The following is a 25,875-nucleotide window of genomic DNA, read 5'->3' as shown; positions in this document are numbered from 1 at the left end:
GCTCGGCCTCTCTCGCGCGCACTGCTCGGTCTCTCTCGCGCGCACTGAAACGCTCGGCCTCTCTCGCGCGCACTGCTCGGTCTCTCTCTCTCGCGCGCGCACTGAAACGCTCGTTCTCTCTCGCGCAGTTCGCTTCGCTTTTGCCCAGTCAGGCGCCTCATGTTCAGGCGCCTCATGTGATCCACTTGTCCGACATGACATTCACATGTTGTCGCGAGGCCTCCCCACATTTGTACTTTGATGAGCGTTCCTCAAGTTTACCGCGTGCTTTTGAGCCAGTGGCCAGTCTAGAACAGAGGACCTGCGAGAGACCCCCCCCCCCCCCCTCCCCCGTCTCCTTATGCTCTACTTCTATTGGCTATATGCACGCATAAGTTCCGCATTTGACGCAAGGATGCTCGTCCATTTCCGGTTGTGGAGATTAAAGCGGAGGAGAACCAATAATACCCTTCTCAGGAGAACCGAGGAAAACGGGATTATGGCAGTCTTCAATATTTACTGTCCTCCCGTCTTTGAAACGAAACGTACATAGGTTTAGATGTAATTTTATATATAGCCTAGTTATGTTTATTTAATATAATTTTAAAAAGAAGCATAAACACAACGAAGGGTGTCTGTTTTATCTGTTTTTGTGACTAACGTTTCTTTATTATAACCATGGACTATAAAATTCAATATAAATTCTTTGCATTGCATTGGACTCTACGATCGGCGGAAGTCATCGAGCATCCTTAATCCTTCACTGGAAATACCGCCGTGCATAGAGCCCATTGGATAGTCGCGGCGACAGAAGTGCCGCACGGACAAGTAGATCCGCACCGAAAGTGGTCAAGCGTCAAACTTGACGCGAATTTGATGCGCTTTTCGCGTGTGAACGCAGCATTAGTGTGTCTGTTCGTGTGTATGTGTGTGTCTGATCGTGTGTCTGTTCGTGTGTATGTGCGTGTGTCACAAATCATACATTGTTTCTTCAACTTATTAAAATATCTTACTTTACTGCTACTATCTGTTTCTGCTTCTTTATTATATTTATGGTGTGTGATTTATAAAATACATTATATTCTTCATCACACATATTGTGTCTGGTCACTTTATATCTTATATCAGACTTTTATTACTGTTAACCCTACTATGGATATTAAAATATGCCTAACCATGTGTCCTGTATCATAGGTACATGAATGGCAAAAAAAAAAAAAAAAAAAACGTGTGAAAATCAGTTCAGTATTCAGCGAGATATGATTAATTTCATGCACTGACAGCTCATTTCACCTGCCATTCAGATTACACTGAGTGGAGCGGATGACCAGTTTAAGATGGCGGCTCCAATTCTGGTCCGTGTCAAGGGGATAATCCATCGACCGGAAGTTGAAGCCTCGCGGGAGTTGCCATCTTGTAGCAGAACTTCACTTGCGTTAGCATTCCCATTGACTCCCATTCATTTTGGCGTCACTTTGACAGCGAATAACTCTACATCTGAGGCGTTTGAAGACCCCATTTGTCCTTTATTTATTTCTAAAGAAACACGACAATGTATAAAATGCTCCATTACCTTGTAGCTTATGTTACGGCCCCGTAGAAGCAGTTTTAGTGAAAGTAGGCTAACGATTGCGTCATACCCACGCGACTCTCTGTCGCACAGTAGAGAGATTACCGTATGGACAGGAGAAGAAGCTCGCGCACAATCGGGGAAACGTGGAGGCAAAATGACATAATAATTATTCAGTATACATAGCAAAATTGTCTCCTTCTCCTGGCTCATACTCACACTCTCCGCCTCTGCATGTTTCGGAAGGGGATGATTCAGATTTCTGCACTAGAAGACAGACGGGTTGCTCTCGTCACATCTGCGTAGTCAAGCTCTGTTTGAGTCTGCGAGTCAGGGACGGAAGTGCAAAAAAATCGCCAAAAACCGGCTTCAATCGTCTCAATGGAGTTCCAATAAGATCGCTCTGTCCATTTCTTTTACTGTCTATGGTCCGTGCCAATAGGCAGTAGCGGTTGATAAGGCGTCTAGCTGTATGATGTCTATGGTGACATTTCCGTCACTCGCTTAAGTTTTTTGGACCAATCACAATACATTGGATCGCTGGCCAATCAGAGCACACTGCGCTTTTCAGAACGATGAGCTTTGTTAAAATCAATGCTTTTCAGAAAGGCGGGGCATATAATATACAGTATGTGTAAAATAATTACTTTTTTTAACCTAAAACTATGTAAATACATTGCATTAAACCAAATACACAAATACTGTTATTTTTAGAACCATCCCATCTGTTTGTCACCGTTGTGAATGAGTCTTTTTTCTTTTTCTCTCAGAACCAACAACTGATCCATGCTATGATTATAACACTCTTGATGAATATTGGAGAGACATACGGCAAAGCCCATATCAGTACTATGGACATGATGACACTCTTGTTGAATGGAGCGGCTGGTATCGGCTGTATCTGAATGGAGAAAGTGCCCAGATGTCTGAGTGGTGTGTGAGTTATGTGAAATGTGGTGGAGAAACTGCACTGCATCTCAACGGTTCTCATCCAACACTTGAGGATGGAGTGGTGACCCGTGAAGTCGTGGGGACTAATTCATGGTATTGGGGGTATTCCCGTGAGTGTGGCGCCTACAGTTCCTCCTCCATCCGAGTCAAAGCCTGTCCAGGAGATTATTACGTCTATGAATTTGTCAAACCCGTCATATCATCCCCCCAGCCGATGTACTGTGCAGGTACAATATTCAATCTTATCTTTTGGATTTTTTTATGTCATGATAAAGTGTAAATGCTCGAACTATTAGATAATTAAACATGCATATTTTGTATTATGAAATAAGTATGTTTTAGAATCAGTGGTGTGCAGTTCATTATCCATTCTGTATAGTAGGTTATGTTACAGATCAGCACCTAGACCTAGCATAACATTGTGATATTACTCCACAGTCCTCTTGTCATATGTAGCTCCTCCTCAGGTGTTGCTCTTTCCCGTTCTACTGGGTTCTGTCAGACAGACTTGCCCCACTTTAGCCTGACAGACAGTACACCACTGGTTACAATATAATTACTCGAAGTGTAATTAACCATCATAACTGGTCTTATGGTATAAAACTCTTATGCTCTTTTGGATGTAATACATTTTAACAGTACTTTTGCAAACTCCATGACAGTTGCTTTCCAAAGCATCAGCAGTGATCCCTGCTACAACTATGAGTCTCTGGATCGTCCCTGGAGAGCCAACAATGAAAGTGGAGGTGACATTTGTGATGAAGGTTTCTCCTGGAATGGCTGGTACCGGCTTTCCTACTATGGAATGGACATCCGGATGTCAGAGACCTGTGTTAGTTCATACACCTGTAATACAAACTATAATCTGTGGCTCAGTGATCCTCACCCTCAGATAGAGGATGGAGTGGTGATCAGGGAGATCTGTGGAGGGTCTTATTGGGGAAGCTGCTGTGATTACAAGACAAACCCCATCAGAGTGAAAGCGTGTCCAGGCAATTACTATGTCTATGAACTTGTGAATCCACAAATATGGTGTTCAGGATACTGCACAGGTACTGTGATTTTCTCATTTATTTCAGTATTTTAAACCTTTTAAAATTATTTCTCTCATGACACAAATTTCCTTCTTTTTAGATGTCAGCACTATTTCACAGGCGGTTTCCACTGTGAGTCCAGATATATTCACTGTATCCACCATCAACTTGAGTAAGTTGTAAATAATATTAATATTTGAGTGTTATTAAAGATCATATATTTCTTTTCAATTAAAGATTTGCATTACAGTTTAAATTGATTTTTTGGTGCATAAACATTTTCACTATTACACAGTTACATTGTGTATGAATGGTTTATGAATCTCATTATTACAGTGTTTGACTGGTTCAGATTTGCGCTTGTGAAGTTCCTCATTGAGATATAACTCATTTGTTTTGGTCTCATCATCTCTCACTCTAACAGATTATGACCCGTGTAATAACTACAACACACTCGACAACCACTGGAGAAGCACACTCAATTACTGGTCTAGTTATGGACTCATATTTGATCATGATGACACTCGTGTAGAATGGGACGGCTGGTATCGACTCTTCATTAATGGATCAAGTGCTCAGATGCCTGAGGGGTGTTTTTATTATATGTCATGTGGAGGTTATATTTCTCTGTGGCTTGATGGCTCTCATCCTCGGCTAGAAGATGGAGTTGTTACTCGTGAAGTTTACGGCTCCCGTCATTATCAGTGCAGTCGCTACAGATCCGACCCAATCCAAGTCAAAGCTTGTCCTGGAAATTATTATGTCTACAAATTTACCAGACCAACTCTTTCAATCCCAGATCCTGTATATTGTGCAGGTATATTCATTCATCTTTATATCTAACATGCATATCATGAATTGTGTTGATTTACATATTATTAATGTGAATATATTTAAAGGGGTGATAAACTGAGAAATCAAATTTTCCTTGAGCTTTTGAGATCTAAGAGGTCTATCTAAGAGGTCATCATATTACAAGAATATCCTGTAAGTTTCAGAACTGAAAAAAGTCCTTGTTAGTCCAATAAAAGCTTTTATTGACACCAGGCTCAGCAAACGACTCGTTTTTCAAAGTGGGGAACTATGACGTCAAAGAGGATAAAACCCCACCCCCGCAGAAGATCAACGCCTGCTTCAACACGCCGCTTTAGCCCCGCCCACCGATTCGCGCATTACATGCATAGCTAAATAACATAGTTGCCTACCTCGTGTTGACAAACCAGAGCTACAGAGCAATACAGAATATTGTGCAGCGCCTGGTTGTGGAAGAAGACAGTCGCTGCATAAGCTTCCTGTGGATTCCAATAGGACTGCATGGATAAACTTTATTTTTAATGATGTTCCAGCTGATGAGGTAAAACATTATCGTCTGTTCGCTTCATTTCACTGAGGATTGTTTTGTTAACAAGAATGGATTTGCAAAGCGATTAAGAGTAAAGAACGCTGCTGTGCCGCCTAAATTGGATCCGACAGCAATGGTGCAACACACGGACTCTGGGTCGAACATGTATGGGCGAATCATTCCGGTTGCCATTTTACAACATTGGATGTTTTCAAAACAATTTCCCCCCAAGTGCATCGAGTGAGTTGAAACTCATTATAATATGCAAAACTGTTATCCACTCACAGCAGTGGGCGTTTACTTCCAAGTCTTCAGTGCAAGACGCCCATAAAAACCGAGCGTTTTTCAGCTAGGCTCAAAACTAGGGTATAAAATAGCCTATTATTCATTTTGATGTTTTTGAATGTCAAAAGTTGACCTCAGATAACAATATAATAAAATTTAAAAAGCCAGTTCATGACCCCTTTAATCTGCAATATACAGTATAATTCTCTCTTTCTCCTTTTTCCCTAATAGTGCCTTTCTCCACCCCAAGTGTCGACCCCTGCTACAACTATACCAGTCTGGATGAGCCTTGGAGATCCACAGACAACTCTTACTATAATAACTATTACTATGGCATGTGTGATTATAATGTGGAGTGGAATGGCTGGTACAGGATGTTCAACAATGGACAAAAAGCTCAGATGTCAGAATCATGTGTAAATCAGTACACGTGTGGCACTGATAATCCACTGGTGCTCAACGGCTCGCACCCACAGCTGGAGGATGGAGTGGTCCCCCGTCAGGTCTGTCTCTCCTGGGGTGGCTGCTGTACTTACAAATCCCATCCTATAAGAGTCAAAGCCTGTCCAGGAAATTACTACGTTTATGAGTTTGTCAAGCCGATGTTTTGTGGAGCTTACTGTGTTGGTGAGGACTTACTCATATGATCTTCAGCCATTTACTTATATGGATTTTGTTTGAATTAAAATTAAATTATTGTTGTTTATATAAAATGTTCCTAATACCAGATTCCTCAAACCAGTCCATCTCATCAACAACAGAGACGATCCCATCCATAGGATCCATTACTCCACCAATCACAACCACTGGTAAATATTGTCTTGCTTCCTTCATAAACTCTCTTGAACATGATCTTGTTCCTGTTAATCACATTAATTAAATTCATAGCTAAATTAATTTCTGCAGAAAATATTTACAAAAATTACATTAGTAAAAAGCAAAAAGTAAAAAGCAAACTCTCTATATTTGAATGTAAACAGAAGGTATTTTTAGACAAAGTGAAGAACTAAAACTTTGTTAACAGTGAAATCCAAACCACAAGTGTTTCTCAAACTCAGTTCATAACCCCTGTCTGCATACACCTACCATTAGAAAGAGGGAAATTACTGCATGTACAGACAGATATTTATATATTATTATATCTGGATTATATTCGTCTAAAATAACCCAAAAAACATAGTAAATTATATTGATAGAAAGAACAACAATATACTATAAAACTGTATCAATGTATAAAAGGCTATCATATATATATATATATATATATATATATATATATATATATATATATATATATATATATATATATATATATATATAAGAATAAGAGTGTAATTTGATATCCTTTTATTCATTCATACAGATATATTGTTGTTCTTTGCTATAATGTCACTTACTTGAAAAAAATATTAAGTAGCTTTAAGTACTAGTTAATTAAATTGAAATTAATAATTTGATACAATGGACTTATTGTGTACATACATGTTTTTACATTGTACTTACATTTTAAAATTCCAGCATGTAGTTACAGCTACAATTAATTTATGTAATTACATGTGTAATTACACAGTTGACCCTCCCCTCACACCTTAACCTACCCTTAAACCGACCGATACCATTACACCTGTCCCTAACCTTACCCGTATCACACCTCAATAGCAGCAAAAGTGTTTTACAATACAACAGGAACACAATAATACATTGTACTTATTGTTCAATGTAAGTACATAGTACCTAAAGCAATATAAAGTGGGACCCTTAATGGGGGCTCGGTCAGTTCTAAAATAAAAACGTTTTAATTTTGAAAGAACAAACAAAATTATCATTTTCAATCAACAGTGTGTAGACTCAAAGGGACTCAAATTTGGCTGTTTTTATCTCGTTTTGTCAGCTAGATGAGAGATGTTCTGAAAGCTTTCAACAAATTGTCTTCAGTGTCAACTTAAAATGCAAATAAAACAGTGAACTTAAGTAAACAGTGTAAACTGTTTAATGACATAACCACTATACATAAAAAATAAACATAAAAAAACATTTATTTATTCATTCCTCAAAATATATATGTTTAATATTTCCTTGACAACAGCTCCCCCTGTTGACCCCTGCTACAACTACACTATCCTGGATGATTCATGGAGAGCCACCAACAATCAACATTCCTCTCAGATAATGTGTGACACTTGGGTCAGCTGGAACGGCTGGTACCGTCTCTTCATTCAGGGTCAGAGCGTTCAGATGCCGGACACATGTGTTGATGAGTATAGTTGTGGCACTCATGCTCCTCTGTGGCTGAACGGAGGACATCCAACAGTTGAGGATGGAGTGGTCACTCGAGATGTCTGCGGTCACTGGAGCAATAACTGCTGCGCTTTTCAGTCCAATCCCATTAAAGTCAAAGCCTGTCCAGGAGATTATTATGTCTATGAGTTTGTGAGGCCAACTACCTGCAGTTTGGCATACTGTGCAGGTAAATATATTTACATGTGCCCTTTGTTAATGTAAAACATACTTGTTATTTATGTAATTTTTATAATTTATTTCAGATTCAAGCAACATAAACACTACCACTACTACTGTCACGCCAGAGACAACCACAACAGAAACTACAACAACAGAAACTACAACAACAGAAACTACAACCATGGACACTACGACTGGTAAGATACGTTGTGTTCAGGGCCGATCAGCCCTATACACACACTACGCAAGTTGCGTAGGCCCCCGCAATTTACTCATGGCCCCGTCAATCAATGTTTGATGATGTCAATCTGGCCACCTCGAACATTTCTCTAGATTTTGCAGTGACCATGCATGACACCACACCATGAAATATGCCAGTTTTTAGGGCACAGAATAACGTTTGTGTTTATACCAGTTACGTTTAACAGTAACACAATGATAATAAGCTATTCATTGTGGAGTGTGCATGGTGAAGTGAATGTCTTACCTTAGAAAAAAAACTTTTGCCAATATCTTTGGATCGGAGATGCGTCCATTGATCAAATTTCCCACGATCAAAGAGGATACGCATGTGCACAGCAAAAATCACAACTTTTGCTGGCTGCGCATGCAAGTTATTTAAGGTGTCTCAACTGTACCCGTCCTACCGTACAATATGGGTGTGATGGCACTCCTCGTTATGTTATTGTTTTAAAACAAGACGATCATTGTCTAATCTCTCAGTCAAGGTTTAGTTACAACTCTGCACTAATGCAAGATCGAAAGCAATGTATTGACTATTGATTTATAGGCTTCATTGAACTTAAATATTGATTGGCTGGAGATTCTGGTCAATATGGATCCATCAAGTATCAAGAATTGCTTTTATAATTTAAAACACAGTGACATGCTATGGCACCATTTTAGCTTTTATTCATTCTTAGGATATGCATTTTTGATATCAAGAATTAAATTTATACTATTTAAAAGGTGAATTCTTGATATTAAGAATTAACTTTACTAGTAACAATGTCTTCTGATATCAGGAATTACACTTTCACTTGAACTAGTTAAAGGAGGATAGTGGGAACACTGGGGTGTCAGGTGTTACAGTGTGGCGATGGCAAATTGTTCATGGCTTACCCAGGCAGGGAGGTCAGGATCGGCTCTGATTGTGTTACAATATAGAGGATTATTGATTGGCATAAGCAATAATATGGGTTTCCAAAAAAATATTATGGGTTTGCGATGGATGTTACGGTACGGAAGCCCTGAACCGCAACATAAAAAAAAAATCTTGCATTTCGAGATTAAAGTCGAAATGTTTCGAGATTAAAGTCGAAATGTTTCGAGATTAAAGTTGAAATGTTTCGAGATTAAAGTCGAAACGTTTCGAGATTAAAGTCGAAATGCTAGATTTTTTTTATTTATTTATTTATTTTTTTAACATTTTTAATTTATTTTTTATTTTTTACGTTGCGCTTCAGGGCTTCTGTATGTAAAAAAAACTGATGTAAAAAAAACGTATGTAAAAAAAACTGTTAAAGTTTTTTACAGGATGTTAAAACTGATTTTTAAAGCTATACAGGCTGTTATATTATCAGTCACGTTTAAGTGATTCAGCCATAGGCAAGAGGCCAAAGGTAATCACAGCCATGCAGATATATGTCATAATGCTGAATCAAATGTTTTATTTCATTATTCAGAGATTGCAAATATTATGATGGGGACATTAGGGTAAATGACATTAAAAGGATGACAATGGCATTACTAATAAATCTTTAATAATGTTTTTCTTTTTCTCTCAGACAATGGCATTAATATTACGAGCCGATTTTATCCATTTGGAACTGGAGACTCAGTAAATGGACGCATTGATGATGGGAGTTCATCGGTTATATACCTCCAGCAGCCGTTTATATTTTTTGGGCAAACATACAACCAAATTAATGTAAGTCAATCTGATATAAAAGGATTTTGGATTTTGAGTGTCTAAAACATGTCTATAAACTCTTTTTCAGAAAAGGTACATGGAAAAAACGACCATTCATAGGAGTTTAAAATACTGTTGCTAATAATTTAGCATATTTTATCAGTATCCTCCACCTGATAATAAGACCTCTTCTATTTCAGGTTAACAACAATGGACACTTGACTTTTGACGGGGCATTCAACAGCTACTCTCCATACCAGTTCCCAGCTTATGGAGGGAAAGACATCATCGCTCCATTCTGGACAGACATTGACAACCGCTTGAATGGTGTTATATCATATCAACAATACACCTCTGGCAGTGTCCTTACACAGGCGACCCAAGACATAAACCAATACTTCCCTGACTTGAGTTTCTCTGCTTCATGGGTCTTTGTTGCAACATGGGATAGAGTTGCATACTTCTACAATTCAGGAGCAGTAAGTAGCACAATTTGGTACCATGGAGATCTTCATGTGCCCATTTAAAAATAAAAATCGGTATAACACGTTTTCATGCTTCACTAAAAAATATTATTATTATTTGTCTTTTTTAAGGAAACATCTTTCCAAGTGGTTTTGATTTCAAATGGCCATCTCTCATTTGTTGTAATGAACTACGGTGCAATCGTTCCAACGCAACGATACGTACAGGTAGGCACGAGATGACATAGATATGATGTATTGAACAGTTTATGACTAACTAATCAGACATCTGAATGTCTTCGTTATCATTAGGCTGGTTATGACACCATCGACTCAAGTCACCATTTCTCAATTAGTGGATCACTCCAGAATGACATCACAAGCCTACCATACAGCAGCAATGTCAATGTGCCAGGCAGATGGGCCTTCAGGACAGATCATGGAACACGTGGTTGTCAGTTTAATGGTAAAACTGTTTTTCTGATTCCTTGAAATATTTGCTATTTTCTGGACGACTATGAATGACTTTTTCAAATGTAATGATAGTGAGCCATTGGTGACGCCTTCCAGTAATTACACACTTTTTGTGTTTCTATCCATAAACTCTGTTATAGGTTTTCCAGTGCAGCTGGGAGACTCCTTCTGGAGTGATGCCACCTGTCAGCAGAGATGCTCCTGCACCAGACATGGCATCCAGTGCAGCTCTGAGCCCTGTACTTATTCCCAAGCTTGTCGTCCAGCTGCTTTCCAATACTCTTGTCAGAACATTCAGAGGCAAACATGCACCATCGCGGGTGATCCTCACTACTACACCTTTGACAATCAGATATTTCACTTTCAAGGAACCTGCACATATGTTCTGTCTGAGGTTCGTAATGCTGCTATGGGTTTCCATTTATTTAGAGAAGAGATATATTAAAACATTGGATATCTTTTACTTATTCAGAATTTGTGTCATTGTTTAGGCATGTGGAAATGGTTTGCCGTACTATCGCATTGAGGGGAAAAACGAGCATCGGGGTAGCACACATGTGTCATGGACTCGGATGGTCAGAGTTTTCGTCTATAATGAAGAAATTGAATTGCTCAAAAATCACTATTATGAGGCAAAGGTAATAATCACTGTATTGCTGTAATGTTGATTTGAGTTCAACCATCCACCATCTTCCTAATGTCTGTTTTCAACATTGTCAAGGTTAATGGGACCTTTCTAGCAACACCATTCACCCTCCACAATGGATCCATCCAAGTCTACCAGTCAGGCTTTTCCTTGGCCATCAGCACAGATTTTGGTCTCCTAGTGACCTATGATGCATATAGCTATGTCACCATCTCTGTACCGTATGACTACCAGAATGCCACATGTGGTCTGTGTGGGAACTATAACCTACATCCCGAAGATGACTTCCGTTCAGTCTCTGGGGAGATCTTGAGCTCGGATGTTGACTTTGCCAACTCTTGGAAGGTAGAGGGTGACACAGATCCTGAATGCCATGATGTCAGGTGCACAGGTCTCGCTTGTGCAGTTTGTACCAACAGTGAAATGAGCCTTTACAGTGACACAAATCACTGTGGAATCCTGGGAGATGTTTCGGGGCCTTTTGCATCTTGCCATTCTGTGTTTTCACCACAGACCTACATAGAGAACTGTGTCTATGATCTTTGCTTAGGAGGAGGGTACCAGCCTATTCTGTGCCAGGCTCTCAATGTGTATTCTGCTCAATGCCAACAGCAGGGTGTACAACTAGGACATTGGAGGCAACCAGGCTTTTGTGGTAAGTGCCATGTTTATCGGAAGTAAATTTGGCATTCAGCTTAATGTAACTGAAATATTTGGTAAAGGATCCAGAGTTTGATGCATATTCTTATTTCTGCTTTCCATTTCCAGAAATCTTATGCCCTGAGCACAGTCATTTTGAGTCTCATGGAACAAGCTGCCCTGCAACTTGCAGCAACCCATCTGCCCCAATGAACTGTCCCTTGCCGAATCAGGAGAGCTGTATTTGTGATGATGGGTACATCCTCAGTGCTGGACAATGTGTGCCTGAAGTAAACTGTGGCTGCACATTTGAGGGCTTCTATTACTCCGAGGGACAGTCTGTGGTGTTGGACGAGGACTGTGGGAGACAGTGTGTTTGCAGTGGCAGGTCAATGATCTGCTATCAGCACCAATGTGGTCCAGCAGAGGTGTGTGGACTCCATAATGGTGTGAGGGGCTGCAGACCCATCAGTTATGCTTCTTGTTCGGTTGAAGGCCTGGGTTCATACCACACCTTTGATGGACACACTTTCAGATACCCAGGAGCTTGTGGACTGACCCTTGCAAGAGTAATGGGGCCGTCCCAACTGCCATACTTTGTTCTGACTGTGGAGAAAGTACCCAGAGGCCTTCAAGACTTTTCCAGGTTCCTAAATTTTGAGGCAGGAGGAACTCATGTTTCCATTGAATTGGGAGAAGGAAGCAATGTACAGGTTAGCTCAAAAATTACTTGGAGCAGTTGAACCTAATTATTATAAACTCATACGCTAGATGAATTAACCTTCATATTCTCCTCAGGTGGATGGACAGATGGTTGGCCTTCCCATCAGTGTTGGTTCCAGTCAGATCCACATCTACCACAGTAGTGTGAGGGGTTTCGTGTTGGAGACAAACTTTGGAGTGACCGTTAGAGCTGACTGGCCGCACATTGTCCGAATCACGGCTCCAACCACTTACAATGGTACACTTGGAGGTCTGTGTGGGAACTTGAATGGAAACCCTGATGATGAATTCTACAGCCCGGATGGGGTCCTGCTGGATGACTCCCAGCAATTTGCAGATAGTTGGCGTGACGGATCCCTGTCAGCCAACTGTGAGGACCCAGCAGACATTTGGGAATCAGGACTTTATCAGAACAGAAGCGAGTTCAGTGAGATCTGCAGCATCATGACAATGAGCGATGGACCGTTTGCTGAATGCAGCAGAACACTAGATCCTTGGCAGCGGATTGAAGACTGCATTCAGATGCTGGAGCAGACGGAGGGTGCCAGGGAGGCTCTATGTGAAGCCCTGCGAGGGTACACACTACTGTGCCAACAGAATGGCATTGCAGTTGGAGAGTGGAGGAGTATCACCCACTGTGGTTAGTATCTTCTGAGGTGGTAAGATTTTCAGAATTAAAACTATATACAGTATCTTCTTCAAAATTCTGATCATTCATTTCCTTTCCGTCCCGTTTCCATCTCAGATCCCAATTGTCCAGCAAATACCCATTTTGAACTGTGTGGCACATCTTGTCCTGCGTCCTGCCCTAGCCTCTCATTTCCCTTCCAGTGCGCTCTGCCATGCCAGGGGGGATGCCAGTGCGATGATGGACTAGTGCTGGATGGAGATCGCTGCGTTCCCCCCACTGGTTGCGGCTGCCACTATCAGGGCCGCTATCGGCAGCCTGGAGAGCACTTCTGGCATGGTGAAGAGTGCCAGTTCCAGTGTGTCTGTGATGGAATCACTGGTAATGTCCATTGCACACCATCATCTTGCAGTGATCAAGAAATCTGCCGTGTAGTGGAGGGGGAGTATGGCTGCCATCCTCGTCCACACGGTAGCTGTTATGCTTCTGGAGATCCCCATTATATCTCCTTCGATAGAAACTACTTTGACTTTCAAGGCACATGCCGATATGTGCTGGCTACAGTGTGTGATGAGACCCGCGGACTACAACACTTCCAAGTTGATGCAAGAAATGAAGCATGGAATGGATGGTCTGTGTCAATAACTGTTGAAGTTTTTGTCAATGTCTCTGGGCATCTTGTGCAAATGTCAAAGGACTTGAACGGTTATTCTGCTGTTAAGGTAAGTAAGTCCCACTCACTGTAATCAATGTAATTATTGATAAGAATGTTTGTATAAACAAGCTGAACTTTTCTCCAATTAGGTTGATGAAGAGATCAGAAACCTCCCTGTTTATCTCGACTCTGGTCGAGTGTCTGTCTACTCCACAGGACAGTTTGTCTATGTCTCAACTGACTTTGGTTTCAGTGTCAGTTTTGGTGGTTCCTGGGAGGTAAACATTGTTGTGCCAGTAGACTACAGTGGAGCTATGTGTGGCATCTGTGGCAACTTTAATGGCCATCCGGAGGACGACTTCCTCACTCCTTCAGGTGCTCTGGCATCTTCAGTGGACCAGTTTGGTGCAGAATGGATGGTTGAGGACGACATATCATGTAATCATGGCTGTGGAGACCATTGTCCTTTGTGCCAAGATGAGAGCACAACTCAAGCCTTGTGTGAGATCATCAGAGACAATCAGGGTCCCTTTAGCTTCTGCCACAGTTCTGTAGATCCACAAGCCTACTTTGATAACTGTGTGTTTGATGTGTGCATCTCTGGGAACCACAACGATGTCTTGTGTCGCTCTGTCCAATCCTATGTGAGTGCTTGTCAATCTGTCAATGCCATGGTCTACCCCTGGAGAGAACTTACATCATGTGGTAAGTGACTGGAGATATTTAAAAGAGTTTTCATTTAATCTCAAATAATGAATAGTGTACATATTGTTTCATGTACATATTTTATACTTTTTGTTCCATTGCCAGTCATGGACTGCTCTTCAAACATCCCAAACAGTCATTATGAGGTGTGTGGCACTGACTGTGGCCGCACATGCGCTAGCAGCATCGATGCTAGTTGTGAACACACATGCTCAGAAGGTTGTTTCTGTGATGAGGGATTTGTGAGGAGTGGAGGACTCTGTGTACCAGTGGAGCAATGCGGTTGCTTGTATGATGGATTCTACTATCATGTGAGGATTAATTTAAAACATCATATTTTTATCTTAAGCCATATTATATAGTGCAATGGATAAGGGGAAGCATAGCCTTAGTGTATTATGGCTCCATACATCACCTCAAAAAATTGGGAAGGTTAACCGTAAGGTTAAAACCATGGTACAAAGATGGTCTCATTATAATACTTGTATTTACATTTACTCCTTAAAACTACATGGTGAGACCATGTTTTTGTATGTAAAAATGATCACCGATTTTATGTTTTGGATATGTAAAGTTTATTGTCATGGTTGGTTTTGTAGATTGGGGAACAGTTCTTGGATTCAACATGTTCCCAACGTTGTGAGTGTTTTGCTCCAAATGATCTACGCTGCACTGCTTCCCTCTGCCCAGCGGCCATGGAGTGTATGGTCAGAAATGGACGGCGTGACTGCTTCAGTCCAATGTCCACATGCACAGTCTGGGGCGACCCCCACTACATCACATTTGATGGGGCTGTGGCCCACTTTCAGGTATGCTGTTTTTGTTGAGGACAAATTACTTAAGAGTCAAGTTTATTCAAAGGAGGGTTATTGGTGTTAGAATATCTAAACAAGGTTGGATTTCAAATGTCTGTAACACAGTTCGTTGTTATGGGAAGAAGGAGGCTGGAACCGGCAAATGTTTAACACTCAATTTAATAAATAAAACAAACAAAAACAAAACGAAAGTAAAAGACAGAAGCCCCTCACAGACAATTACTGTCACACATAATAAAACAAAACACAACATAAGAGTCCAGGCCTGTTCCTCTCTCGATCTTCACTGTCGTCACTCCCTCCGCTCTCTCACTCGCAGATGTCGCTCATTAGTTATCTCACCACCGGCCTCACACTCTTCTCTCACGGCCCTCGGCCTCGCCCTGCTCACCACAATGTCTTTCATGAATCGAAGAATATTCATATATTTATGTATGTATGCACTGTCCTGCAAGATATTTATGAGAGGGAAGTGAAAGAAATAATGAATACTATGGCCTGGTTTCATAGACTTAGATTGGCTTTATGCCCAGCTGAACTACTTCCTGAACTTCAGCCAGCTCCTTGTTTCCTATCTGCCATTATTGGCAAAATTGATTAATTCAGGTGTGTCTGATTATTGTTGCCATGACTACTGAGGTCAGGTACACCTGAATTAATCAATTTGGCCAATAATGGCATACAGGAAACAAGGAGCTGGCTGAAGTTCAGGAAGTAGTGCAGCTGGGCATAAAGCCCATATGTAGAGAATCGAGGCGAATCAAACACAACTTAATCAAATTAATCTCTCATGGGATTAATTCACATGGCTTCAACACTCCAAGTTCTGGAGCCCACATCACATTCCAGAGTCACGGAACGGCTCCATGCTGTCTGCTCTGGTTAAGTAACCCCCCTCAGAGCAGGACTTTTATTGCCCGCATTCTCCACCAATTATATGTAGCAAATGCAACATATAATAATATACATAAAATGTATTAAAGGGGCCGAAGGCTTTAGTTTAATTAGGACATTTTGGTACCTTTTATAAACATGCCTTAGAAAAAAACTTGTGTGCATCTTGTTATAAAATGATGGAAAGTTGCTTTCATTTAAAACAGCTCAAACATGCATTTTAGTCTGGGACTAGCTTAAGCCTTGTCTGTAAAACCGGGAGTAAGTGTATTGTGTTCATCTTACCAGGGAACATGTTCCTATGAGATCGCCCAGACCTGCGGTAATGTGACGGACAGTGATCTGCAGTTCCGTGTAGTGGCCACCAACAGGCACCGGGGGAACATGCTGGTGTCATTTGTGTCTGCAGTGGATGTTTGGTTGTCTCAGCATGAACAACATATGCACATCAGTATTGGGCAGAACAGGAGAGTTAGAGTAAGTTACTCTTTAATTGATGCCAATATAAATACATATTTCACTTTTTCTCTCTTCTTATGTTGACATTTTCTGATTCTCCTCCAGGTTGATGGAAATGCTCTTGACACACCGGCTTATCAAGTCAATGATCTTGTAGAGGTACATGAGGAGCAGGGATTTGTCATTCTAAATGCATTCAATGAATTTATTGTCCATTTTGACGGACATAGCAGCCTTCTAGTCAGAGTGAGTGAAAGATTCGATGGATCTCTATGTGGAATGTGTGGAAATTTCAATGGTAATCCTGCGGATGACAAAGTGCTGCCCAGTGGAGAACTCGCTTCTGATGACGTTTCCTTCGGCCACAGCTGGAAATCAGACACCAGCATTCCCGGGTAAGAACCGCAAGACTTTAGGACAGTCATTTTTACTGGTGGGTTGTCCAACTTTTGGGTTTTGATGGATGAAGAAAAGGGTTCATGTGATTTGTGGAGTTCTTTCAGCTCAAACAGTAGGGCAAGGCACTATCAATGCATGGCCATGGTTTGATTCCCATGAACTTATAAAATGTATGTCTTGAAAGCAATGAATCATTTGCCATTAAAGCCCCTATCGAATGCAATCAAAGTGAATTGTTTGCTGCTGACAGACTGAAACATTGCATGAATGTAATGTAACATATTTGTATTTACAAATTGCCATTGATTTATCATTGACCAGATCATTCCCTGGCGGAGCCAAGAGGCCTTTATGTACTGTATATGGTTTGCATGCTCTTCTTGTGTCAGGATGGGTTTTACCAAAATTCAAAGACTGCTCTGCCAACCCCGATTGGAAGAAACCAAAAATAGAGAGATAGAGATTGGCTTCCAAATGTTGATTTCATTCAGATGTTTAATTTTCTTGTGTTCAGTGCTCAGTGTCCAAATTAAAACTCGCTCTGTTGAATTCTAAACATATAATTGAGCTGAAGTGTCCTTGTATTCTTCAGCTGCGGTGCCCGAGACCAGACTGGTAATGTTGATGAGTGTCCATCCAGGCAGAGGTATTCTGATCTCTGTAGTATTATCACCAACACCTCTGGCCCCTTCCAGAACTGCCATCTTCATGTTGACCCGGCACCTTACTTCTACTCCTGTGTGTATGATCTGTGTCTCTACACACGTGCAAATGGCATGCTATGTTCAGCTGTTGAGGCCTATGAGACAGCTTGTGCCATCTTGCAGATACAGATCCCAGAATGGCGCTCGGGTCTGCGGTGCGGTGAGTCAAAAGCACATTTCAGCACAGATTATTTTGTGATTTTGTCACCAGTGTTACCAAACACGGCATGTCACATTGAGCCAGACGTACCGATATTAAACTTGACTGAAAAATCATGTGAAAAAGTAATCGTTGCTACACATTTCACATGTGAAGAACTTGGAGGGCTTTTATTTGGAAATCCCAAACATATCACCACCCCAATTTATTTCATATGGTCAGGTGGATGAAAAGTGAACTATCTATGGATAGTATAAAAAATTACATGACTTACATTTAATTAACTCAAAAAATATTTATTTTATTACCTTGAGGACTGCAGACCGATCAGTTCAGGGGACCAGAATGTTGACCTCTGCCCCTAGTAAAAAATGACTCAGTGTCTTTGTGCTGTATTTGATCTATCTTTTCCTCTTAGATGTGAGAGATCGCTGTTCTGAACTCAGCTGCTCTGAGGATGAATGGTGTGGGAAGAAAAACGGTGTTTATGGCTGTTTTTGTAACGAAGACCATCACAGACCACAACCTGACTCTTTTGGTTGGTATCATTTAACAATTTTTTTTTTCCGTCATAAGTTTCGACATTTCCTCAATGACAATATTTTGTGTTTTAATCCCCTCAGATTTCTCAGAAACCTGTGAAAGCAGCTCTGGCTCCATATCTGTGTCTCGCTGTCAGCTCTTTGAGGCTGGTTTTCCAGCTGATGTCTTACACCTCAATGATCCCGACTGCAAAGGAACGGTCCGGAACGGCCGAGTGGAATTCCTATTTGATAATGATGAACACAAGTGTGGAACAAATCTTGTGGTGGGTTTAACTGTGTATAATCTATTCAATACACCATCTAAATATTTGTAGTGTCTGATAGCACCCACAGAGTTTGATCTGACCCCTTGGGGAATCTCTTGGAGACTTTGAAAAGTGTCTAGAGCGGTCTGTAAGGACACTGAATCTGTAACGACAAAATAAAGGGCCCAAACAAACCTCCCTATAGACTTCTCAAACGTCTCTTATGACCACACTCAAAACCATGTCTCCCTTCCTGGACCTTCGAGAACCTTTACTGATCAGCAGTTTCACTATGGCAGGGTTAGGGGAAGGTGTAGTGTGGGCTTTAGGAACTGGGACAATGAATCTCCCACAATTTCCAATTGTACAACCACAGTTTCACTAAAAACTCCATGGCTAAACTATGGTTAGTGTTGCAAAACCATGGTTCATTTTTCTAAGGGCAATAAAGTAGAATCTATTTATTATTATTTAAGCCAATATTTGCTATATTTATGTTATATTTGTTGTCCACAGGCTAACGGCACCCACTTCATCTATAACAACTTTATTGTGGGGACACCGAGATCAGAAGGTCTAATCATCAGCAGAGAGAAAATCCTGCATCTTAATTTCAGCTGTGCTTATCCTCAATCACAAACACTTTCCATGAATGTGGAAATCAATCCACTGGGGAGGTGAGAGTCAAATACAGATTCTGGTTCAGCAACACTACTGTTATTAAAGGAGTAGTTCACCAAAACAGAATATTAAATGCGTGTGTGTGTGTATAAGTACAGTAAATATATGCCAATAATCTCTAAACCAAGAACATATATGGTTTACTCCTAAAGCAGAATTTTACCCATGACAAAAAAAAGGAGTTTTAACACACATCTATCCATTATTTCGACAGCATGGTGAACAAGACTCTTCCCGCTGGTGAAGGCAGATATCAGGTCTGGATGATCCCATATGAGGATGATGAGTTTACCCGGCCCTTCACTGGTCGAGTGGATGCAGAGCTCGACCAGGAGATGCATGTGGAAGTTCGTGTTGAGGGGGTCGACAGCCGCCAGTTCGCCCTGGTGATGGACACGTGTTGGGCTACACCTGTGAATGATCCCGATTACAGCCTCCGCTGGGATCTCATCCTTTCAGAGTAAAGCAGGACTTCTTTCTATTCTTTTAAGCCTATAGCCTTAACTCAATGTAGTGTTTGAATAAATAATAATCATATACTTTTTAGGATTGCCTTACATGCTTTGTCTTTCAGTATTTCAGAACTAAAGCATGAGATCATTTGAAACAGTTAATACAAAACTGAAAGAATCTGTGATTATTGATATTCTCAGGTGTCCGAATCCAGATGACGACACAGTGGATCTGCTGCAGAACGGCGTCTCGACATCCAGCCGTTTCTCCTTCAGGATGTTCATCTTCACTGCAAACTCCACTAAGCTTTATCTGCACTGTGCTGTTCACCTTTGCCTTCTGTCAAGCAATCGCTGCTCAACGGTGAGTATTGAGTAATTTACATCTGTCCGTGATAATTAATGTAATTAAAGTTTTAGGAATTTGCTATTGATCAATTCCTATCGATCAGAGAAATATCTCTCTAAATGTCCATGATGCTGAGGTTTTATGTTCAAGCCTGAAAAATGAGGCTAAAATCGTCTCGGAACGGAGACGTGTCGTCGGGGAGTTCCCCGACAAATTGGGATCACGCTTAGGGAGCCTTATTACCTCTGATAGAATTAACAACGAGCCAATAACCATTGGCATGCAATCTTTGCATTCCGCGAGCCGCCTACAAGCGTGGATATAAAAGCGGAAGTAAACATTGCATAGACGCTTTTCGCTCTCCAGTCCAGCCCTCCGCGAAGGTACAACAACATGGCGAAGGGACGACACGTCTCCGTTCCCTGTACTCAGGGAACGAGGGTTACATACGTAACCGAGACGTTCCCTTTCGTCCTGGGAACTCCAACGTGTCGTCGGGGAGTTCCCTGACGAATTGGGATCCCTAATAAAACGCCATGGTGCTGGCCTCTTCCAGCGCCCAGCGACGCTACCCACGTAGTTTCAGAAATAATGGTAGCTAGCTAGAGAGTCACACTGCTGTTCCGCAAGACCCAATAAGTGGACGTTGGATAACACTGGGAAAGCATGCCCAACCCGAGAAGGGGAGGGGAACGCTGCGGAAGCCAGCCGCCTGATGAAGGCCTTGAATACACATATGTACTAGCTGAGGGGGATAGTGAAACATATGGCAGTCCCTGAGGTAGTCCCAATCCAAGGGGAAATGGGAGCGTACACAACAGGGACGACAGAACGAGTCTGTCAAGGGGAAGACACGGCTGGGCTGCACGTGGCATAATGGGTCACCCAAGAGACCACTGGACATAACACCCAGTCTACACAACAACTCCCTTAGAGGTAGTAGACCTGGCGCCTGGCGGTCCACCACGTCAGGAACCGGAGGGGTGATGGAGGAACTCCCAAGGCTAACCGACGTAGGGCGCCAACGGAGCAGAAGACGCACGTATCCGGCTGAGGCACGGAGTGGCGTAGCAAGCCGACACAACCTATTCCCTCGCGCCACTTGCCATAGCGAGTACTCGGGAGGAAACAGGTTCCACACGTAGGCTATAGAATCTAGCGAACGTGTTCGGTGTCGCCCAGCCCGCAGCTCTACAGATGTCTGTCAGCGAGGCGCTCTGAGCCAAAGCCCAGGAGGCGGCAACACCTCTCGTGGAGTGAGCACGCAACCTGGGAGGCCAAGGCTCACCCGTAGCTTCATACGCTCGGGTGATAGCATCCACTAACCAGTGGGCGTGGGCTAACCTCTGCTTAGAGACAGCCTTCCCCTTCTGCTGGCCTCCGTAACAGACAAAGAGCTGGTCTGAGGTCCTGAAGCTTCGCGTTCTGTCAATGTAAACCCGCAGGGCGACGAACTGGACAGAGAAAAGCTAGAGCTGGGTCTGCCTCCTCCTGGGGCAGCGCTTGCAGGTTCACTACCTGGTCCGCGAAGGGAGTGGTAGGAACCTTTGGCACATATCCGGGGCGGGGTCTCACTATGACACGAGAAAGGCCCGGCCCGAACTCTAGGCACGATTTGTTGACCGAAAAAGCCTGCAGATCCCCGACCCTCTTGAAAGAGGCCAATTCCAACAGGAGCACTGTCTTAATGGACAGGATATCCAGCTCTACTGTCAGCAAAGGCTCAAAGGGAGGACTTTGGAGAGCTCTCAGTACCAGAGCTAGGTCCCAAGAGGGTACAGAGTGCAAAACACGAGGTGGATTTAACCTCCTAGCACCCTTGAGGAATCTGATGACCAGGTTGTGCTTCCCCACGGACTTACCTTCTACTACATCGTGATGCGCAGCTATTGCTGCAACATACACCTTGAGGGTGGAAGGGGACAGCCTACGCTCCAACCCATCTTGTAGGAAAGAAAGAACGACTCTGATCGGGCAAGTTCGGGGGTCCTCCTGGTGGGAGGAATACCACTCGACGAACAGATTCCACTTCAACACGTAGAGGCGCCTCGTAGAGGTAGCTCTAGCAGAAGTGATGGTGTTCACCACTGCCTGTGGTAGATCACCTAGAACCTCCGCGTCCCGTCCAGGGACCAGACATGGAGTTTCCAGACGTCTGGACGCGGGTGCCATAGAGTGCCCCGTCTCTGAGAAAGAAGGTCCTTCCTCAGAGGAATCGGCCAAGGAGGGGCTGTCGCGAGGAGCATGAGTTCCGTGAACCAAGTCCTGGTGGGCCAATACGGCGCCACTAACAGGACCTGCTCCTCGTCCTCCCTGACCTTGCACAGTGTCTGAGCAGACACTGAGCCTTCTTGCACAGTGTCTTGCACAGGCCGGGGGCACTGTAGGCATCCCTGGTCAGCCCAGAGGAAAACCTACAGGCAAGGGAGGGGAGTAAAGGGGCACCCCGCCAGGAGGAGGCGGTCTTCGGACACAGCTGCATCGCAACAGACCGCTCCACTGGGGGGATTCCCTCGTACCCATGCGCCGCCCCGCTGTCCAGGGTGGTGAGGAAGGAGGAGCGAGGTTGCCTCCGCCTGAGCGCTAGAGGCGCCGACCAAGACTTCCTCGACTCCTCATGCATTTCGGGGAAGAAAGGTGACTGGAGCAGTTCGTGGGGCAACAACACGACCCGCTCCGCGAACCCAATCGTCCAGCCCCGAAGGTTCGGGACCCGGTGGAGGGTTCAACGCAAGCCCGACATTCGCGGCCGCCCATTCGAGCATGGCAGCCATTTCCGGGTCAGGCTCCACCGAAGCCACCACACCCGAAGGGGGCAGCGCCGCAGAGTCCTCACCAGAAAACTGCTCTTCCTCCGTTGCCGCGATCGACATCTGATCCTCAGGTGGCGCACCGAAAGAGACAACCGGAACCACCCGAGGGGGCCCCGGCCGCTCCACCGGAAGCGCCGATGGCAGCGTGCCGCTAGAGGCGTGAGGCGCCCGACAGGATCTTTCACCTGTCGCGTTTCTCACAGTAATCCTCATACGCTCACCAACAGGAATCACTGAAGTAGCCATCTGCTGAACTGAACCAGCAGACGAACTAGATCGGAGATTCTCTGAAGGGGCTCCCTCATGTCTCAGGGATCTCAGTCTCGAACGTAGCATCGCGAGAGTCATATTCCCACAGTGAGAGCATGACTCATCCCCAAGCGCCGCCTCAGCGTGTGCTAAGCCCAGACACGCGAGTGAGTGCTTGTGGCCATCAGCCTGAGAGAGAAACCGACCGCATCCAGAAACACGGGCGATTCGACATCCTGAAAAAGACGCGAATACACCGTGGAGCTCTTTGAGTGAAATAAAACAGAAAAGAAAACAAAAAAGAAACTGCTCTTCAGTGCCGACGCGCTGAGGGATCTCCTCCGCATACAGCGCCAGAAACTACAACCGAGTGCTGCACTCGAGACGAAGACCACTGAAGCACCGTCACACCAGCACCCCGAACGTTTCTTCATCAGGCTCGTTTTCTTCAGAACAGCAGGTAAGCTCTGAGAGGCTCAGAAGTGAAAAGCGTCTATGCAATGTTTACTTACGCTTTTATATCCGCGCTTTTAGGCGGCTCGCGGAATGCAAAGATTGCATGCCAATGGTTATTGGCTCGTTGTTAATTCTATCGGGAAAATAAGGCTCCCTAAGTGTGATCCCAATTCGTTGGAGTTCCCAGGACGAAAGGGAAGCTTGATTTTTCTGCCCTCTTCTGGAGACTCGGTGCACTCTTTTATCGTGTTTGTTCAGTGATATTTAACAGAGATTCACACAGCTGGATTTTGCTCTTTTCTCTATTAGGACTGTGGCTCTGGACACCAGCGGAGAGAGCGCAGGTCTCTGGACTTCCATGACAGTGCTTCCATATCCATGGGTCCTCTGGTGTTGTCTGAAGGAAACACAGGTGAACATCTCATTTATTTCAATCATTCAGTAAATAAAGGTTTATATGTAAATACATTATATTTCACTACATTTCATTATATCCCCTGTCCACAGATAAGTGGGTCCCAGAACAAGTGAAGGTATCTGAGGCTTCTTGTCTGTGTGGTTCTCTGATGCTGATACTTGTTCCTCTGATGAGTGTCCTCACACACTTTTAGTTTAGTACCACAACAATTTACATGCAGATTGTCTAGACGAGTAGTTTTAATTAATGTGGGACTGATGCTACACTGGTTGTGGGTTTCTAAACCATGCACTTCATGTGGACTAATAAGGGAATTATTATTTAATCATTTACGTTTATTTCTATATAGTGCATTAATTCTGTATTACTTGTGGGAATGTGCTGCTACAACAAAGAACAAAGAAAACATAATTTGGCCATTCATTTTCTGTGGAGATTTGTGATATTGTTATTGTAGGCAACTAACTAATGTGACTTTCTTTTCCTAAAAATTGTGTTGTAATTTTTTTATTCATTTTGTTTAAGGCGAGAAAAAGTTCTGAATTATCTAAACGAGAAAAAAATAAATGCATTTTATGGTTTGCCTCAAAGTCTATTTTTGCTTTTTTAATCATTTTCATAAAAGTACAAGAAAGATTAATGATCATAACAATTATCTTTTTACTGTTATCTTTGCAATTGTTTGACTTATTTTCCATCGTGATGCGATGATGATATGCATGAGAAGAGTTTTGCTATTTTGCTTTCAGTTGTTTGAAGAATGTTGCAGCATTGGTTGAATTGTTCTTTTTATAAAGCAAGATGAGGTGAAGTTCAGTCTGTGTTTAGATTACAAAAAAAAATTCTCAGTAATAACATGTGAAGAGAAAGTGAAATTAAAGAGCTTGTAGGACAGAGAGCAAGTTCAGATTTAGCATTGCTCTGACACTGTCCTCCATTGATCCTTTCATGTGAGAGCAACATTAATATTAACATTAATAACTGTTGACCACTGAGACACACTGCTGCATTTATGCAACATTCACATAAAACTGTTCTTATATTTTTGAAAGTAAATGTTATTATTATTAATATCATATTGTTGAATGTTGTGTGGAAGTGTTTCTATTACAAAACATGTTTGGATTTGACATAATATTAGAGATCGGAGACTCTGAAGATATCTACATTTAATCATAAACAATCAGCAATACTGTACGTCAGTGAACATATTGGGATATTCAGATTGCAAATTCCTGTCAAACTTGTTTAGATAGATATATGAGCTATTAGATAAATTTGATAAAGTAGAAAGTAATATAAAGTATGAACTGCTTATTCTGATTATTCCAGTTGGTCTCTAGGGTTAACATGCTGAACACGTGAAACACTCTTTGTCCTGGTATGTCATGTTGCCGGTAAATTCAGTTTAGCAGGTTTTTTATAATTAGTTTATTTCTCATTTCACATCCACATAGTTACACATAGAAACAGTTCATGCTTTATATTACTTTCTACTTTATCAAACTTATCTAATAGCTCAAATATTTATCTTTAAATAACATTTAGTTTAATATTCAACAATATTATTGATCTGCCTGCATTGATATGAGAACTGAACTGAGCTGGACGATGACATCACGGTTTTCTCCAGAGCGGCTATATATAAATAAACTGAATTAACAACTTTTACAACTAAATGAAACATCACTGAACTTACTTAAGCTGGACTGTTACGCTTCTTTCTTCTGGAAACAAACTTTGTTGCATTTTGTTATCTCTGTAAAGCT

The 25,875-nt window shown here is 42.4% G+C and overlaps 1 protein-coding gene across 1 annotated transcript; it reads left to right on the top strand.

Moving 5' to 3' along the window:
• Positions 1-5,683: 5,683 nt before the first annotated feature.
• On the top strand, positions 5,684-24,696 carry LOC148971549 (alpha-tectorin-like). The gene is made up of 27 exons (XM_089122394.1): positions 5,684-5,788; positions 5,890-5,970; positions 7,248-7,628; positions 7,705-7,818; positions 9,409-9,551; positions 9,734-10,012; positions 10,130-10,225; positions 10,310-10,463; positions 10,612-10,865; positions 10,963-11,109; positions 11,193-11,772; positions 11,886-12,469; positions 12,555-13,119; positions 13,225-13,829; positions 13,912-14,467; positions 14,573-14,778; positions 15,067-15,276; positions 16,465-16,653; positions 16,741-17,030; positions 17,627-17,898; positions 18,317-18,436; positions 18,522-18,706; positions 19,205-19,365; positions 19,584-19,829; positions 20,023-20,185; positions 23,998-24,100; positions 24,196-24,696. Exons 1-27 carry the CDS (start codon positions 5,764-5,766, stop codon positions 24,297-24,299), a joined length of 6,813 nt encoding a protein of 2,270 aa, XP_088978520.1. The 5' UTR covers positions 5,684-5,763; the 3' UTR covers positions 24,300-24,696.
• Positions 24,697-25,875: the final 1,179 nt, after the last annotated feature.

The sequence above is a fragment of the Pimephales promelas genome, chromosome 17, assembly GCF_988280905.1.
Source record: "Pimephales promelas chromosome 17, fPimPro1.hap1.1, whole genome shotgun sequence".
Taxonomy (NCBI): Eukaryota; Metazoa; Chordata; class Actinopteri; order Cypriniformes; family Leuciscidae; genus Pimephales; species Pimephales promelas.
This window is presented reverse-complemented; position numbering and strand designations above follow the sequence as displayed.